This window comes from Lonchura striata, chromosome 14, assembly GCF_046129695.1.
Source record: "Lonchura striata isolate bLonStr1 chromosome 14, bLonStr1.mat, whole genome shotgun sequence".
Taxonomy (NCBI): Eukaryota; Metazoa; Chordata; class Aves; order Passeriformes; family Estrildidae; genus Lonchura; species Lonchura striata.
In genome coordinates this window covers 16,770,786-16,788,217 of record NC_134616.1, presented here as the reverse complement: position 1 = coordinate 16,788,217, position 17,432 = coordinate 16,770,786, and the positions used below count along the sequence as shown (strand labels likewise).

Below are 17,432 nucleotides of genomic sequence, written 5' to 3'. Positions count from 1 at the left end.
CCCCCCGCATTCCCTGGGTGCTGGGTGCTCTGAGCTGAGGAGCAGCCACGGCAGCCCCGCCCCGCCCTCAGCCTCTGCCCGCACCAAAATGGCGGCGGCCCCTGAGGGCCGCGGCCGCGCGCGCTGGGCGGGGCTGCCCTCGCGGGCCGCGCCTGCGCGGGGCCGCGCGCGCCCCCACTTCCGGCTGCCGGCGGCCGCTTCCGGCCCCCCGTTCCTTGGTAACAATGGAGCAGAAAATGGCCGCCTGAGCGGGCAGGAGGCGGCGCGGCGGCGGAGCGGCACGGGCGGAGCGCGGACAGCCGGCACCCAGCCCCGAGCGGCGCGGGCAGCGGCGCACCCACAGCCGGGGCGGCGGCGGGCGTCGGCGGCGGCGGGCGGTGAGCAGCGGGGCGGGGGCGGGCTCTCAAAATGGCCCGGGGACGGGAGAGGCCCAGGCCCGGGGGAGGCGGCGGCGTCCTCTGCCCGCAGCGGGAGGCGGGAGCGGAGCCCCTCAGTGCCGGCTCGGGGCCGGCGGGGCGGCTCGGCGGGGCGCGGGAGGCTCCGTCCGCGGTGCCGTGAGGGAGCGGGGGGCGGTGATGGCGGTCTGGGCGGGTGTGCCCGGATGGGCCGCGCTCCGTCACCCCGGGGCCTCTCCCGCCGGAGCCGCCCGGATCCTCCGCTGCGGGCTGGAGCGGGGGCTGCGCTGCCTGCGGGGAGGGCAGACGGGCCCCGCGCCCTGCGGGTGTCCGGCCGGGCTGGGGAGGAATGGTGAGCGGCTCCTTCGGGAGGGGTGGGGGAGGGGGTGGTCAGAGCTGCTGCCCTGGGCCTCGTCCGCGCTTGGGCGTCTGCTGCGGGAACCGCAGCCTCTCACGGCCGCGTTTTCCGCCCGTGCTCCCCGAGAGCTGGGCCAAGAAGCCTTGTTGTGGAAGACAGGCGAGAAGAACTCTTCCTCTCCCGCTGTGCAGAGCTTTGGATCAGCCTGTGACCTGTTCAGACCTGTGCTGTTTGCTATTCCTGTGCTGAGTTTCTCCCCAGTTAAGCACGTCATCTTTGCTCTGTCACCTTAGCTTCCTGTGCAGGTTTTCCCCTGCCCCTTTTAACGATGTTTGTTAGTATTTAAGGGTTCTGGTTCTCTGTTTCAAAACCTTTGTCGAGTCCAGCTGCATGTATGTGTTTATCTCGAGTCTGCTTTAACTGAGGAGCAATGTCAAGCTGTGTGTATGTATATCTGCCTGGCATGTAGTGATGATTAAGGTTTGTTTATAAAATTTATTATGTGTCCCGATTTTAGTGTGCAGCAGAAGTCTGACAAAAGGTTTCACAGGAAAAAAACCTGAATTTTTAAAATAATAGTAGTATTATTTTGCTGTTTCTCAGCAAGGTGGAGCCTTGATGCAGAGAAGCTCCTAAACAAGAATACAAACTTGATAATACCCAATAGTATCGTCACACATCACATTTATTTTCCTGAACGTGTTGGCAGTATTGGGTAATTTCAGCTTGGAAATACTTGTCAAATGTTCAAAAGAACTTCTAATTTGTCCCCGAGTTTTAATTGCAGTGACTTGTCAAGTCTTTTTAAAACAAACAGTTCGCTGCTTCTCGGGCAGTTAATTATCTTAATTGAGGGTCAGATATTTAGTTTAGTTGTAGTGGTCACCTAGCACTTAAACTGACTCTGTTCCCTCTACAGGTTTACCATTTTGGAATTAAAATAATGATAGCTTGGAATTATGTCTTGGGAAGGGAAAACACACCACACATTATAAAATTAAGGGTTTCTTGTTATGTTAGACCACTAAAGCACAACAACTGCAGTGTTCCCTTCATCAGCAACTCTGACTGGGTAAATGTTTGTCCCTGAAATAACCACACACCAGTGTTTTTCAAGCTCTAGTGGTTGCCATCTCTATCATATTTATTTTCCATATTACTGAATTCCTAGAAAAGGCTGTTGCAAGTGTCTGCTCTCCAATATGTGTAGTTGGGTTTTTTTTTTGAGGAATGGATAGCGTGATCCTTAGATTGAAATGTTTTCAAAACACCCTTACATCAGACACCTGCCTTGCTTGTTCTTTAGTCCTCTTCCCTGTGGGGATGTAGCAAAATAAATCCCTTGATCTTAGCAGAATAATTCCAATTGCAGTGGAGGTGTTACATTTTTTTAAAAATCACAGCATAATAACAATGCAATTAATATAGAACACAATGCTATATATTAATAACATGTTATTAATATTAATAAACATAATATGTTTATATAACATATGACTCCATATGTCTAAAGTTTGTGTTTAAGTCCAGCCTAATGTAGCTTAACACATTACTGGAGTGTCCTAAATTCTTTTTTTGTAGAGAACTTCAGTTTCCATGTCTTAAAACACTTGAATCCAGACATGATTATTGGGTGTTTAGCCAAGGTTTTGTGGTTTAATCTCAGTCTTGGTGAAAACTTATCAGCGGCTGAGTTTGCAAAAATTATTCGTGAAGGGATAAAACCAAATGTGAACACTTCCTTCATGATCCCTTTATGGGAGTCTTGTGCTTCTCAAAACCAAAACTTCTAAAGAGTTTAGTAGTGTCATAACTTAGTCGGGAGCTTTGTGTGCTGAGTAGGGATAGCCAGGAGCATCCCAGGGACTGGTTTTGCCTTTGCACAGCTTCTGGCTGCAGGTAAGATCATAAACACAAGCCTGTGTCTCCTTCAGAGTGCTCAGGTTTGTATTAATGAGGTGCTTGTTAGGAGCTTTTGGCTGCTGCATGGTGTTCAGGATCAGCTTTTGACTCGGGGAGGTCTGCAGGGTTGGATGGTCTCATAAAACCACCTGATGGTTATGGAATGTAGGAAAAGCCAGCACGTATTTTATCTTCATTCAGTATTTAAAATCATCTTGTGCTCAGAGCACTCTGGGTTTCGATGTGCAAGGTATATGTGCACATAGTCCTATTAAAATGCTGGAGCTTCTCTGCCTTGGGATGGTATCAGAAATGGAATTGTCATGGTACAGATGCCTGTTTAAATTCAGATAAATAGATAAATTTGCCTTAATTTGATTTCCCACCTCTCTTTGTTGGGCAGTGGATATCAGCAAGAACAGGAACGCACGTATCGGAATTCCTCTGTGGTTTGTGGTTGCAGTGATTGTTGCTCTTTTACTGTTAGCAGTGCCTGCATTAGCAGCAGTTGTGTGGAGACAGCAAGATTCAGCAGTCAATTTAAAGATGGCTTTTTCTTTTTTAATTGAAAGTCAGTGAGTGTTGATTGGCTTGGTGTTTTCACTAACCACAGCTTGTGTTTCTTCAGGAATCAAAACTCTACTTGTCCTTGGCTATCAGTCCTGTTCCAGTGCTGTCTCTCAGGGTCAGCACTGCTTACTTGTGTGCAGCTTTACTTCTTTTGAGTTCAGCGTGGGCCTTCTGCTGCTGACCCAGCTGGAAGTTCATTTCTGGGCAAAAAGAGCATCACTTCACGAGCCTGCAGTGCTGGAAACTTGCTGCACCTCGTATACGCCAAGCTTTCTCTTCTGTGCTATCTGAATTTGATGGCAAAGGCAGTGTTATCTTAATTTTATTTTCCACTTGTATGTGGAAAGTGTTGTTTTAGTAACTGCAGATGATAAAAGGCAAAGCCCAGCATTTTGGCAGTTGTTACTGCATTTTATTTTCAGAGCTCCATCTTGGTTCCACATGCTCTCAGTATTCTGGAATTGCTAAGTTCTGCCCTGATTTCCTCACTTCTTTCTGACTTATCAGGAGTTGTTAGTGTTTCTTTATCTCAGCAGTTGGTTCAGCTGAAGTGTTTTTCCTCTCTGGTCTGTTGGGGTTTTTTATTCTGTGGAACTTTCTGCCACTGTTCTGCACAAGTATTCATTTGCTTTCTGTTGTTTGAAATGTATGTTCAGAATGACATCTTGTTTGAGGGCCTTTGCTTTCAAACACTGGGTAATGAAAAAGCTGAATCGATGTTTAAAACTCATTATTAAAGTGGCATTTAAATTTTACAGGACTTTTCATAGAACACTTTATAGAATACAAAACTTTCTTCCAGCTTTGCAAGACTGGTGCATTTCTGATTTTAAAACTTGTGGTAGATTTATTAAAAAGCTAATAAGAACCTAAACCTGCTGTTCATCACAGTGGAAATAAAAAGCCACAATAGAAGGGAAAAGAATCCCAAAATTCGTTATGCCACTTCGAAAATTAGAAAAGTTTCTTCTTTTTTACTGTTTCTAAGATGGAGATGAGTATATTGGACCTGTGGTATCAAAGACTTCGGTGTGATCACAAAAGGCACCTTGTGCACCTGCACAAAAAGAAAAAGCCAAACAACTTGACATAATGAAGCTCCATGTATAATGCAAACAGATTACTTTCATTTCACTGTCTTAGGGTGTCTTTTTCCTTTAATGATGGGATTCACTGACAGTTTTTCCTTCTGCTTTTGAGCTTGCAGACTTGAGTGATGAAATATTTAAGATGAAAATGTAGTTTCTGTTATGTCTTACTTCCAGTTTTGAGTATGGAGAAATTGGATACTGACTGGCATGGAAACTGTTTTTTCCACTTTGAATTCTTCTAGGAAAATGAGGTGGAGTGGGTTGGATGAGTGCTGTGTGTGAAGTGGGTTCAGTTTGTGCTTGAAGGAGCTGGGGTAAGAGGACTGCCTGTTCTAGCTGCTGTTCCTGTGTCATTTGAGACATGGAATTGGAGCGAGGCTGGCTGGGGCCGTGCTGCCATGGCACGTCAGAGCTGCTGAAGTCACAGTTCGTGGAAAGCGCTTGGACACGCAGCTGTGCTGTGCTTCTCTGGAGCTGAAGTGTCTTTGAGGCATGTTCACTGCAAGCTGGGCAGGGAAAATAGCCTCTAACGACCCAAAGCAAACAAATCCCAAGCAAATCCGTGCTTCTGGATTCCATCCTGAGTCACTCCTTTAGTCCAAGGGTTTGATCAGTTCTGTGGACTGCAAGTACGCAAGGTGCTCTACCGGTTGGAGTAGCTAATTAAGATGAGGGTATGAATCATAAATGAGAAGCTGGCCTTCTGCTGAGGACATCTCTGGAACACCCACACTGCCATCCTCTTTTTTGTTTATCCAGAGGTATTAACTGTGTTGCTGGGACGTGAGGTAACTCAGGAAACATTCCTGCCACACAGGGCACAAGAGATTCTCAGGTGAGGTTGATATACCGGTAACACCGACATGGGGGAGTTCTAGAGAAACTTCTTCTTGCACACCTGACTCATGACCAGCTGAGTTGGTTTTTCAGTTTAATTAAATTCCGTGCCTTCTGTTAAAATTTGAGGCTTGCCCCATAAATCTAATGAAAATTTTAATTTTAAGGTGTCGCTTTTTCATTAACCCTGCCAATTAGTGATTTCAGGGTTTGTCAGATTTTCTAAGTTCTGCCTAGTTGGTTTAATGAGAGCTCTAATGTTTTATGGGATTTCTTTTAAATGTAAAAAAGAAACCAGGAATACAGGCTAAGGTAGTGTCTTGGTGTTCAAGTAAGGTAACTAATGTCAGGAGATATTACACATTTTTGAAGGAGGAAGAACTAGAGATTCATTACTGTGCATTATAGTCCATTAATACTTTTTCTGGGAAGAATCCTGTAGTCCACAAGTGCTGTGCAGTATGGAGATAGGCTGTGTTACTGTTGAAGGTAAATGGGTGACACACACATGTTATCCCTGCTTGCTGTCCCACTAGAATTGAAGCAGTAGCACATTCCTGACTGGATTTAGTTCACACACAACCTGGCATGAAAGAAAACAAAATATTTCTTAGGCTGTATGAATGATAACTTTGTATTATTGAGGGAATATCCAGTACTCTTAAATTGTCCCTGTCCAAAAACATATAGTATTGCTTCCTCTTGAATTAAAAGAATGTAACAAACAATGGCTTTTGTGGGCTTACTGCAGTCTGGAGCAGCAGTGGGGAGACAGGCAGTCATTTGTGCTTGGAAATCTCTGAGGTTGTTGAAGCGTAACTGCAGGGAAGATACTTTTCTGATTTGTGGCAGGACAGGAACACCAATTAAGAATTCACTCTGTAGCTACTCTTGTCTGGATATTCAGCTGCTGAATAATTTTTTTTTTTTTTTTCCCAAGGAGAAAATTGTTTATCCTGTCTCCGATTCTCGTGCTTTGTGCAGTCCTTAGGTGGCCACCCCCTCACTTCCCTGTAAAGAGGTTTTTCATACCTGGATAATCTCAGCTGAAGTTGGCAATAACCACCAGATCTGAACTTCCTGCTCATAGCTGTGACCTTCCCCACCCTGTGTCAACTCAGTGCTGACAAGGAAGGACACTAAAGGAGAAATTTCTGAATCTTTTAGCTTGGATAAGAACAAAGCCTTGTACTGGAAGAAGGAAAGCAGAGTTGAACTGTTCTTGCTTATTAGATAGCCAAATGTTGGTTATTTTGTTGTAAGCTAATAGTGCGCCTGTTGGTTTTCCCTCATCAGGCTTCCCTGTATTACTGGCTTCCTTCAGCCAGTCTTAATTGTCCGCAGGCTGTGAGCTGAGAGCAGCATCCTGAAGGGCAGGGGTTCAGGTTCTTTCTGCCTCTCTGTGCAGAGCCGTGGTGGCTCCCACCGTGGAAATTCTGCTGCCCAGCCAGATGGGCTCTGTGGAGCCATGCTGAGGCAGGAGCAGTCTAAACATTCCAGTAACTTCAGTCTGGCCATGGAGAGCTCTGCAGCGGGCTGGGAGGTGAGGCTTATGCTGGACAATGAGCACAATGAGGAGATAGAAACTAGCAGAAGCCTTGGGGTAGAAATCCTGGTTTTCATTTGCTGGTTTCATTTTCGTCAGAGCTCTGGTTTGAACAGTATCATCCCATTTGCTGTCATCAGTCACATAGCGAGAACGTGTTTTTGCTGCTGTGTTTCTGTGCCATCAGTGTAAACATCCCATAGAGATTCACAGCATTTCTGGGATCCTGAAATCTGGATATGGGGGACTGGTGTAACCTGTTAGTAGCTTGCAATAGGAAAATACAGCAATTTGTCACTAGCAGAAAGGTCCTTATGTAAATTAAATTCTTCATTCATGCCACCTCTGAGGCTTTTTTCTCAGCAGTAGACTCTGTTCAGCCTTGACAATTAGCTGATTGTATGGTTTAAGAGGGAAGGTAAGAGGTGATGGAGGACAAAAGAGGAGCAAACCTGGAAATAAGTAGTAATGACTTATTCCAGGCATTTCCTAAAGAATATCCACTGAACTGTACATCAGCCTGTTGGTAAATAAGAGATTTATAAATTCCACCCCCTCCTTTTGACTTGTTTTGACTCTCCCTTTTTCCCTGACCAAGAATGGTGCCCTTCATTTTCTGAAATGGAATAGGCAAATATCTTTGAATCACGTAGGCATTAGATAGCTGAGGTGCCTGCAAGCATTTTCAGTTAAAAGGAAAGTAATAAATAAGTAGTAAACAAATGTTACGTTTTGTATGTGTAGTGCATCTTTCTGTTTTAAGAGCTGTTGAAGAATTGGTCTAATGCTTATTAAGGTGTTAATATTGCCATCTTTCTGAAGATGTTCCACGTGTTTCCAAGTTTGATGTGTATTCCCAAAGAACGGATGTATTTCAAGGTTTTATTTTGGATGCAAATCTCACATTCTACTTGAGACTTTTGTTCAGATATTACCAGAACCAGTGAGAGCTGCTTTTAAAAGTATCTTCTCCGTCACGTCTTTAAATAATACTGCTTGGAGTAATAATTCTGCTGCAGAAAGCTTGTAAAAAAGTTGTTTGAAGCTGTGTTCTCACTAGAAATACGTGCCTGGCACGTGAAGGGCACAGGGATTTCCTAAGTGAGGCCGGTCAGAGCTGAACACACCTGCAGAAGCTATTGCTCAACTGTCCTGTGAATGGGGTCATTTATCGGTGTTTATCAGCACGTCACAGCACACAACACTCGCATGTCACATGCCAGTCTGCAGTCTTTAGATTGCACCAGGGATTTAGAAATGCAGAGAAAGCTGATCAGCTCCCATCTGACTCAGGAGTGGCTCTGGTAATTGCTGCTGCTTCCCTATTCCTGGTTTCACAGAACCAAACAGCACCGGTAGCCCCGAGTGGCAATAAGTTAATATCACTGACTTACTTAAAATCAAGTTCTGCTGGATCAGAACTGAAGACAAAGAGGGTCAGAGCAGCAGTTTCATAATTTTCAAGTCTGCAATAGCAGGATGTCCTGTCCTGTGGAATTTTTCTGGTGCTGCACACCGAGGTCGTTGGTGCACTTTAATTTTCACCATAGCAGCTGAAATAAAGTGCCCGTGGAGATCATGCAGGGCTGCTCTTCTGGAGAAGCACTAATGTAAACTGTGGGCAGTCTTGACTTGACAGCTGTGCTGACAAACCAAAAAAAGATGCTTTTTGCACTAGACAGATGTCTAAGTGTTGGAAATTTTCCAGTGAGAAGCAGAAAAGCTTTATTCTTCCAGTATTTCCATGTCACTTGAAGTATGGTTTAAATGAAAGGAATGTTTTCTGATGGGGAATGTTATTGCAGAGCTTTTTAGCATGCAGAGGATTAGCTTCTTAATCACCTCTCTGAGTAACTAGATTCTACCAGTTGTACAGGAAAATTCTTGGTGCTGTGAATAGTGAGGCATAGTGATCAAGGAAACTGGTTATTTTATCTTCATTTGATGTATTTGCATGGCACAGCCAGTGCCAGAACGTCTCCTGCATTTGCATGTGTTTCTTATAATATTTATCAGATACAGACACGGCATTCATCGATTATTTTCCTTGAAAGAGAGACGTTGTCAAGTATTTAATCCAAATTAAAAACAATATGAGAAGGTTATATTTAAAAATATGCAGCCCAGAAGACAGCTTTTTAAAGCAGTGGTGTACCTGGTATATGCTGGAGTTTTGTCTTGGAAATTTACTCATCAACATCAATAGTTCAGTAAAAGAAACTTGAAAAGAAAATTCCTCTCTTGATGTAAATCTATAAAATTGATTTTACAAACTTTTTGTTTTTTGAGGGAATGAGAACCTGTCCCTTCTTTTTTGTGTGTGCATGGTTCAACAGCATTTTCTTTGAGTTCTTCATAACGACTTCATTCTGTTAAAATTCACTAGTGTGGTGAAGAGGGTGTTTCTGTAGCAGGCAGGAAAAAACAAGGAACACATAATCCTGTGCTCAGAGAGCACGATCAAGGATGGCTTATGCCTTGTACTGCACGTCTGTAAGGCTGCTTGGAGAGGCAGTTGTGATACTAGGAATATTTTATGCAAAAAGCAGATGATCATGGTCACCTACTCTGTGAATTCAAAAATGGGCTATAAGGCTTATGGCAGATTATATTCTGTGTTCAGATTGCTGCTTTGATGAGTATTTGGGCATCAGTTTTGTTTGTACTTCTTGAGGAGGTTCATGCTTTGTTTTTGATCCCTGTGGTGATGAACCTGATCTTAACTAAAGCTTCATTAGCAAACTGCTTTAACCTGTACTTCACTCTCCATTGCAAACATGCACAAATTCCATGCTGTATTTCACTGCCCTCATGAAGGGTTTTGTTTTCTCCTTTTTTAGGTACTTTTCTACTCATCAAGATGGAAAGCTCAGATTCTAGTGATAAAGGAAGTATTGATCAATCAGAAGCCCAACGCCAGAGCCAGCTGGATCGGTTAGATCGAGAAGAAGCTTTCTATCAGTTTGTGAACAACCTGAGTGAAGAGGACTACAGGCTTATGAGAGATAACAATTTGCTAGGAACACCAGGTAGGTAGTGCTTGCCTATGTCCATCCTGCTAGAGTTGCTTGTAGGCAGTTTGTGTCATTTTCCGTTCTCCTGAAACCCTTTCACCCGTCTGTGTGCTGCAGCCGTGTTCCGTGGTAGGAAGTAGCTTCTTGCTAATTTGTGCACATTCAAATTCAAGTGGTCCCTTGACTTGTGGAGACATAGGATGGTGTGGATTCATCAGATACAAAAGTCTGGTGTTTGCACAACTTGGCAGGAACACCCAGATTTGACTCGGTTCCAGTTATGAACCCTTAGATGGACAGAAAATCTCCTTTAAGCATCTGTGTGCAGATTTTGTGCTGGTGAGGTTAGGAGTTTGTACCAGGGTAAGTAGTCTGGGATGACATTCTGCATGGGCATTTTGATGTCAGCTCTCAATCAACTTGATGGATTTCCTCTTCATAGGTTGATACGTAATTCAAACCATGACTCAAGTAATTGAAACCTTCTTTTCCTGCTTGTGGAAGTGTTAACCTCAAATATTTCACACTGGATACCATACTGGGTGTTGGATGACAAATACTGCTGCTCAGTTGTTGAGGTTACAGAACCAGAGAGCACATCTCTCTTTAATAGGATGGAGCTGTTGGGTATTTCAGCTTCAGGAAAACTTACTTGGGACAACAGTGCTAAAGTGTCTGAACTTCCCCTTAGCAATGTGCTTGGCAGTGCCATTATGGCAGGATTTAATTAGACAAAACACAAGCAGTGGCTTGTACCTTCTTTAGAAGCTTTTATAATGCTTGCCATACATATATGATTTGGAAATATTTTTGGAAAATTTTGCTTATTTTCTAAGGTGAAATTACTGAAGAAGAGTTGCTGAGAAGGCTACACCAAGTTAAAGAAGGTCCGCCACAGCAAAACAGTGATGAGAATAGAGGTATATACAGTATTTGTGAAAACTCTTAACTTTAGCACCCCATACGGACCTTAACTTGAGTGCAGGAGTGGAACAAGTTAAGCCTAGGCAGGTGCAAGGTGAGCTTTGTTTCAAAACTCAGTGAACCTTATGTCTGATATCTGCTGCAGAGGTCAGTTTGGGACAGGTTTCGTTCATAACACATCTCTTACTTCTATCAAAATAAAGTTTTGTTTAGATTTGTTTATTTTTTTATTTAATTTTTTTAAGATTGCCTTTCTCTCTGCTCCCTTTGGGGATGCTTTCTGGTGATCCCTCTTTTTTAATTCACCACTTCTTCCGTTCCAAAGATGCTGCATTGCTTTTGTTGTCACCCTTCTGTAGAACTTGGTGGGGGATGCTCAGAGCTGACCACTGGGGTTCATTCTTCAGTGAGACAGATTTGCTATAAAGCTCTGCGGGTGAAGGTTCAGGACAAACTTAATTCTCTGTTTCACGGTCGATAGATCACTTAATTGTTTGCAAAGGAAAATACAGAATATTGATGTGTTATGACACCTGACATGTGACTTTCCATTTACTTATGATAGAAAATACGTGTTCTTTCAGTGACTTGTTTGCTCTCTGATGGCTGCAGCCTATCTGTGCATATTAGAGCAATGTCCACTCCTGCTCCCTTAGAAGAGCTCTGGTAGTTACAGAATTGTCACACTGCCTGTGAAACCACAGTAGCACTCAGTAGGATTCAGCACTTCTAAATTGTCACTTGTTAAGCTAAGCAATTATGTTCTTGGAAAAGATGGCTCCAGAATTAGCTCAGTACTCTAATTTTGGTAGTTCCCTGTCTTTTTCACAGGTGCAGAGTCCGCAGAAGATGTTTCAAATGGAGATTCTATAATAGACTGGCTTAATTCAGTCCGACAGACTGGAAATACAACACGAAGTGGGCAGCGAGGAAACCAGTCCTGGAGAGCAGTGAGCCGGACTAACCCAAGTAGTGGCGACTTCAGATTCAGTTTGGAAATAAATGTCAACCGTAATAATGGGAACACGAATCCAGAAACTGAGAATGAGCCATCTGTAGAGCCTTCCAGTGGGGAGGATTTGGAAAACAGCCAAAGTGACTCTGAAATTCCAAGGTCTGAATCACCGTCTGTAAGGCAGCCTGGATCAGAAAGGAGCAGTGCGGAGGAGCTGACAGCTGAGGAGGCTTCCCCTCCTAGAGGGCAGAGGAGAGCCAGGAGTAGGAGTCCAGAGCAGCGGCGGACACGGGCTAGGACTGATAGAAGTAGGTCACCTATTAATGCAGTGAGTGAGGCCCCTCGCAGGTCTCATCACAACACATCATCTCAAACACTTGACCACTCCTCAGCGAGCGAGGCTGAAGGTAGCTCTAGAACCAGGCAGCACGTGACGTTAAGGCAGCACGCAGTGGGGACTGAGGTGCCAAGTGAAAATGCAGTTCTGTTTTCCCCCCCTGAAACGAGGCCTGCTCCTCAAGCAGCAGGTTCTTCAGAAACCACCGGCACCAGTGAGTCCACGGCTCCTGGGCAGAGGCCTCCCACCATAGTGCTTGACCTGCAGGTGAGAAGAGTTCGCCCGGGCGAGTACCGGCAGAGGGACAGCATAGCCAACAGGACCCGCTCCCGGTCCCAGACCCCCAACAACACGGTCACCTACGAGAGCGAGCGCGGAGGCTTCCGGCGCACCTTCTCCCGCTCGGAGCGGGCCGGCGTGAGAACTTACGTCAGCACCATCAGGATTCCCATCCGCAGGATCTTAAACACCGGCCTGAGCGAGACCACGTCAGTCGCCATCCAGACCATGCTGAGGCAGATCATGACAGGCTTTGGGGAGCTCAGCTACTTCATGTACAGCGATAGCGATGCAGATCCTAGTGGGCCAGCTCCCAGTCAGAACGTGGAGACTTCTGAGCCGCAGAGCGGAGGCGGGGGCGCCTCGGGCAATGAGAACGCAGATGTTAGCTCAGGGGAGGTGTACGAGGGTGGGCACGAGGCTAGCTCAACATCTGGTGCCAGGCGGGAAGGCCGGAATATGAGGGGATCGGTCACTTTTGAAGAAAGTGGTTCTCTACCATTCCTTAGCCTTGCACAATTTTTCCTACTCAATGAAGATGACGATGACCAACCAAGAGGACTCACCAAAGAACAAATTGACAACCTAGCCATGAGGAATTTTGGTGAGAGCGACGCTCTGAAAACCTGCAGCGTGTGCATCACAGAGTACACGGAGGGCAACAAGCTCCGCAAGCTGCCGTGCTCGCACGAGTACCACGTGCACTGCATCGACCGCTGGCTGTCGGAGAACTCCACCTGCCCCATCTGCCGCAGGGCAGTCTTAGCTTCTGGCAACAGAGAGAGCGTTGTCTAAAGGAGAGCTCAGTCGATGGCCAGGCAGCTGGTGTGATAGTGATGGGCAAAGAAGTCACTTCCTTTATGGCCACTTTTTGAGTGGTACCTCGATGTATAGTAATGACTCGGAGTGATTCTTCCCTCATGAAAGCATTTTCTCTGGATTCAAGCTTTGGGAATTGGAAAATTTCGTTAATTAGGTTTTTTGAATTCTAGTTGGTTTGGGTGTTCAATTTCACTTGTTCGAAGACATCTCCCCACTTCAAAATATTGTTTTTTCTTTGTGAAGATATTAAGTTCTTTCTCCTGCCCAGCCCTTGCCATCCCTGTCCAATAAACAGTTTGTCCTCAAGATTATGCTTCTGAGGAGTTATTTGAGAAGTTATCCCAGCTCAGTGTCCATGAGTTATAGAGGAATTTTTGCAAGAAATCCAACTCTGAAAAAATAATATTAATTTTATTGCACATTTGAACATACTTTTAATTTTCCTCTTGGGTTAATATTGGACATGTCTGTGTAAATAACACTAATGTTAGCCCTTTCCCCATCACTATGGCACGCTGTAGGATGAGCTGTTAGCGTAATTGGGATATTTATCTTGTTGTGGAAATATAAGAATTGCCTATGCTTGTTTAAATAAAGGAAAAAAATCTGTTTTAAAATTGTAAAGCTTTTTTGTAGAAGCTCAGTACTTTTCCAATGCACTGTTGTACTAACGCATTAAGAATTAAAATTGTACCATGCTTAGATATCAAGAACGCTTTTCATACAAACCCCACTACACAGAGAGCAAACTGAACAGGAGAGAGCTGCTTTTGTGACTGTGTACCTGTCAAGAGCAGTGCATATATGTACTATTTATGTGAACAGCTACTGTAACATAAAAACAGTTGGATTTAGACATTTAATTGCATTTAAAAAAACGGAAATTGAATGTTATAGTTGCAGTGTTTCGGCTCAGTAATGCCACCAAAAAAAGATGATAAAAATTAGAAACTGTTCTAATGGCTGGTTATTTCTTGGTGTGGTTGCAAATATGGAATAGTACAAACCTGTGTGTTCTGGCTTGTTCACTGAGGTTTGTTCCCAATTTTTCTATCAGCTTTTCCTCTCAGTTTTTGAGGCAATGTTGTAACTTCAGCAGACAAATACGGACAGGTTGGTTTTTAGTTCTTCACAAGCTTCAGCTGTATTGGTAACCTCTGGATGTGTTGAGTGGTCCGGTGTTGGTACCTTTGGTGCTAGTGCCTCAGGGAATAACTGGAAAGCACATCATTAGTATTGGGTTACATTTTAAAATGAATGCACTTAAATGTGTAGGAGATTCTTGAGACTAACAGTAAAAACCCAACAAGCTCTTTATATTCCTGTTGGACAGAATGAAAATGAATTTACTTTTAAAATTATGTACGTGACCTGTTGCAGTTGAGAATTGGAGAACGTACCTCAACTCTCATCAGTGTGTGTGGGGGGAAGCATCCTTCACCCTCAGTGACCCCTTCTTTGTTTTATTCTCTAAGGTTTTGGGTTTTTCCTGGCTTACATATGCAGTGGAAATACGGTTTTTATTTATTTCCACTCTAGGGCAGAATTTCTGAAGGGATATGAGCTGCTCTTGCTGGCTGGATGGGAAATGTTGCTTGTTCCTCAGATGACAAAACCAAAGCTGGCCTATCTCTTTTTTCCTAATTAAAACACATTTTTGGTGTGTTTTATAGTGGTGGGTGCATTAACTATAACTGCTGCTCTAAGCCATTTTAACATCTCATCAGCTAGTTCAGGATTCCACAGCATCCTTTCTGGACTTTTTTTCCTCCATGTGCATTTAGTGCTGTTGTTTCAGTGGGAAGCCCTGGCTGTTGAGCTTGCTTTCCTCCTGGTGGGACACGCCATCATGGCAGAGGGAACATGAGGGATCTTTGGGAACAGAGCAATCAGTCAGCTCAGGGGTTTGGTTTTTTCCCTTGGACACACATCACTGTAAAATTGGAGTTGGCTGTTGATTCTGGGTGCTGCGTTCTCTGTGCCAAAATTTCACAGCAAAATAACACTTCTGAATTTCACAGAGCAAATACTCACTCTCAGTTGCAGTTTCCAGACTTACAGAGCATAGAATTAGAAGGAAAAAAAAAAACCCTCTCTACATGAGTACCATGTTAGATGTTGAAAGTCAGAGATGTTAATCTCAGACTAGAGCTGGTGACCACCAGGAAGGGAGCCCATTTTCCCAAACCCACGCACAGCATGGCTGTGGTACCTGTCACCCCATGTTTTCCATGGAATTTCCACCTTCGTAGAACTGCTCTCACAGTTTTGTTATAGCTTATGGCATGTCTTAACATTTTATCTTTCTGTAACAAGAGCAATTAATAAAATCTTGGAGGTTCCCCAAACGGTACCAAGAACAAATAATTTAATCTCAGTTGAGGAGATGTTCATCGTTCTCCATGGTTTCTGTGCCTTTCACAGTGTGCTAAAGGGGCTGGGGGCTCATTGTCTGCAGCAAAAACTTCTTTATGTAGCTCAGTTAATTAGGGTAATTATATTTCTGTTTATCTAAATTTAGATTGGAGTTAGGAAAAGCCAATATTAACATTTCAGTTGCTTACAAAATGTAAAACACTTTCATAATTAAGACTAATTTACATTTCATGAATTATTTTGATAGTGAACATGTGTATTTAGTTCTTCCCTTAGTATTTTTTTAGTATTTCTGGAGGGACTCAGCATCTTCACTGGTGCCTGGAGGGGTACGAAGAGTTAACCCTTTAAAAGGGTTTTGGCATGTTCCTAGGTCTGGTTTGTAGGAGTGCTGGCTTTGGAGAGGCAGAGCCCTGTGTGCAGTGGCTGGGTCACAGTGCCACCGTGTGGGATCCGCCTTCAGCACCAGCGGCATTCCTTGCAGGATCGGCAGCTTTTGTTTTGGTTCTGAAGGATTCTCCTTGTCATTGCCCGACTCAGTGCCTACCATGGGGTTTTTTCCCAAATGTCCAAACTCCTGCTGGGATCAGCTGGTGTAGGAGCTTCATTCCTTTCTGGAAGGGACAGAGCCCTGCCCACAGCAGTGACAGCGGTCACCCGGCCAAAGCCTTGGCACAAGCACAGTTTTAATCATTACATTGGTTACAGGTTGCTGTTAGTTAATATTTTAATTCACATTGTGAACAAACACAAAGTTCTGGGTACTCACTTTTTTTGGGGGTTGGAGGGCTTTATCTGTGAAAAGTCTGAACTCCTGGTGCTGATCGGACTTCCCTTTCACGTGCATTGCATATTTTTTATTTCTTCCAACAAGCCGGGTTTTTTGCAGAGAGCGTGGAGGCGGTTGTTTTAAAAACGGTTTGATTACGTAGGTACTTCGTGCATGGAAATCAGGGAATTTTAAGGGCCTTTTGTAAGAAGCGCTGCCGTGCAGGCACAGCAGCTGCGGGACAGACACCCACCGGGTCTGAAGGAGCTCCAATTGTCCATTGTGTGCCTTGCAGACAAGGGCTTTCCCACCAGAGCCGGCACAATGGCTCGTAATGAGTGTCATCCCAGTTTCCTGTCACTTGGCTGGGTTATGCAAATGTGGGACTCCAAGGCCCCTTTCCCGGGTGGCTCCACAGTGGATAAACAGTTGCCCACAAACGCAGTGATCTCACAGTAAGAATGAGGGGATGGATCGTGGGGGGTGAGGAGAGGTGCGGGTTGGGCTGACTGGTCTCACCCTTCATTTGGGATCGCTGTGTCCATGGAAGCAGTGTCCTGCTTTGGGAAAGGGTCTGGGGAGCCGAGGAGGAGCCCAGCCGTCCCAAATGTCTGCCTGCTCCTCTGCCTTCTCCCGGGAGGAGGAGCTTTGGATGAAGGTTGGCTTGGAGCCACATGGAGGGAATTTATAACAACTTCAGAAATATTTCCAGCCCTTACGTACAGTAGGCTTTTTGTTTATCCTCGACGGGGGGGCGGGAAGCAGGAGGCTGAAGAGACACAATTAATGGTAATGTACCCAAAGTACAAATAAGTGGTGGTGTGTTAAAAAAAGAGGTTGGCATCTGTTATACCAGGGCTTCCCAGCGTCTCAGATAGACTGTATCTCTTTTGTCTTATGGGGAAGCATAATATTGGATTTATTTGATTTATATCTGGTTTTATTCCCTTTAGCTACAATATTTGAGCTTCTTTCTGAATTTCACTCTGCTGGGAAGGCTGTTGGTTGTGAAGCCCTGAATTCCACTGTGAATGTAACACTTTCCTTTATCATTCCTTTTTTTTTTTTTTTTTTTTTTTATTTTTAAACAGTGCTTTACATTTATTTATACTGGACTTGTTTAATACAAACTGGTACTCAGAGGTTGTTGGACACAGTTTGACCAGGTATGCAAGCTAACACTTAGGAGGAGTTTGTTCCCTATGTAAGGTGTTATAATGCAAATTTAAATAGACTCAATAAAATGCATGAAGTGTT

The 17,432-nt window shown here is 44.3% G+C and overlaps 1 protein-coding gene across 2 annotated transcripts; it reads left to right on the top strand.

Moving 5' to 3' along the window:
* Window positions 1–251: 251 nt before the first annotated feature.
* RLIM (ring finger protein, LIM domain interacting) lies at window positions 252–17,432 on the top strand. Of its 2 annotated transcripts, XM_021525281.3 has the most exons (4): window positions 255–377; window positions 9,540–9,728; window positions 10,550–10,633; window positions 11,469–17,432. In XM_021525281.3, the coding sequence occupies exons 2-4, from the start codon at window positions 9,560–9,562 to the stop codon at window positions 13,001–13,003; spliced, it is 1,788 nt and encodes a 595-aa protein (XP_021380956.2). In that variant the 5' UTR covers window positions 255–377; window positions 9,540–9,559; the 3' UTR covers window positions 13,004–17,432. The 2 variants fall into 2 exon arrangements, with proteins under 2 accessions (XP_021380957.2, XP_021380956.2); XM_021525282.3 differs by lacking the exon at window positions 10,550–10,633 and having other exon boundaries at window positions 252–377.

Excerpts from the sequence above, each read along its gene's own strand:
- RLIM (XM_021525281.3), top strand. The coding sequence starts at position 9,560 with ATGGAAAGCTCAGATTCTAGTGATAAAGGAAGTATTGATCAATCAGAA. Across the intron at positions 9,729-10,549 it reads CAATTTGCTAGGAACACCAG|GTGAAATTACTGAAGAAGAG; the intron begins GTAGGTAGTGCT and ends TTATTTTCTAAG. Across the intron at positions 10,634-11,468 it reads AAACAGTGATGAGAATAGAG|GTGCAGAGTCCGCAGAAGAT; the intron begins GTATATACAGTA and ends TCTTTTTCACAG.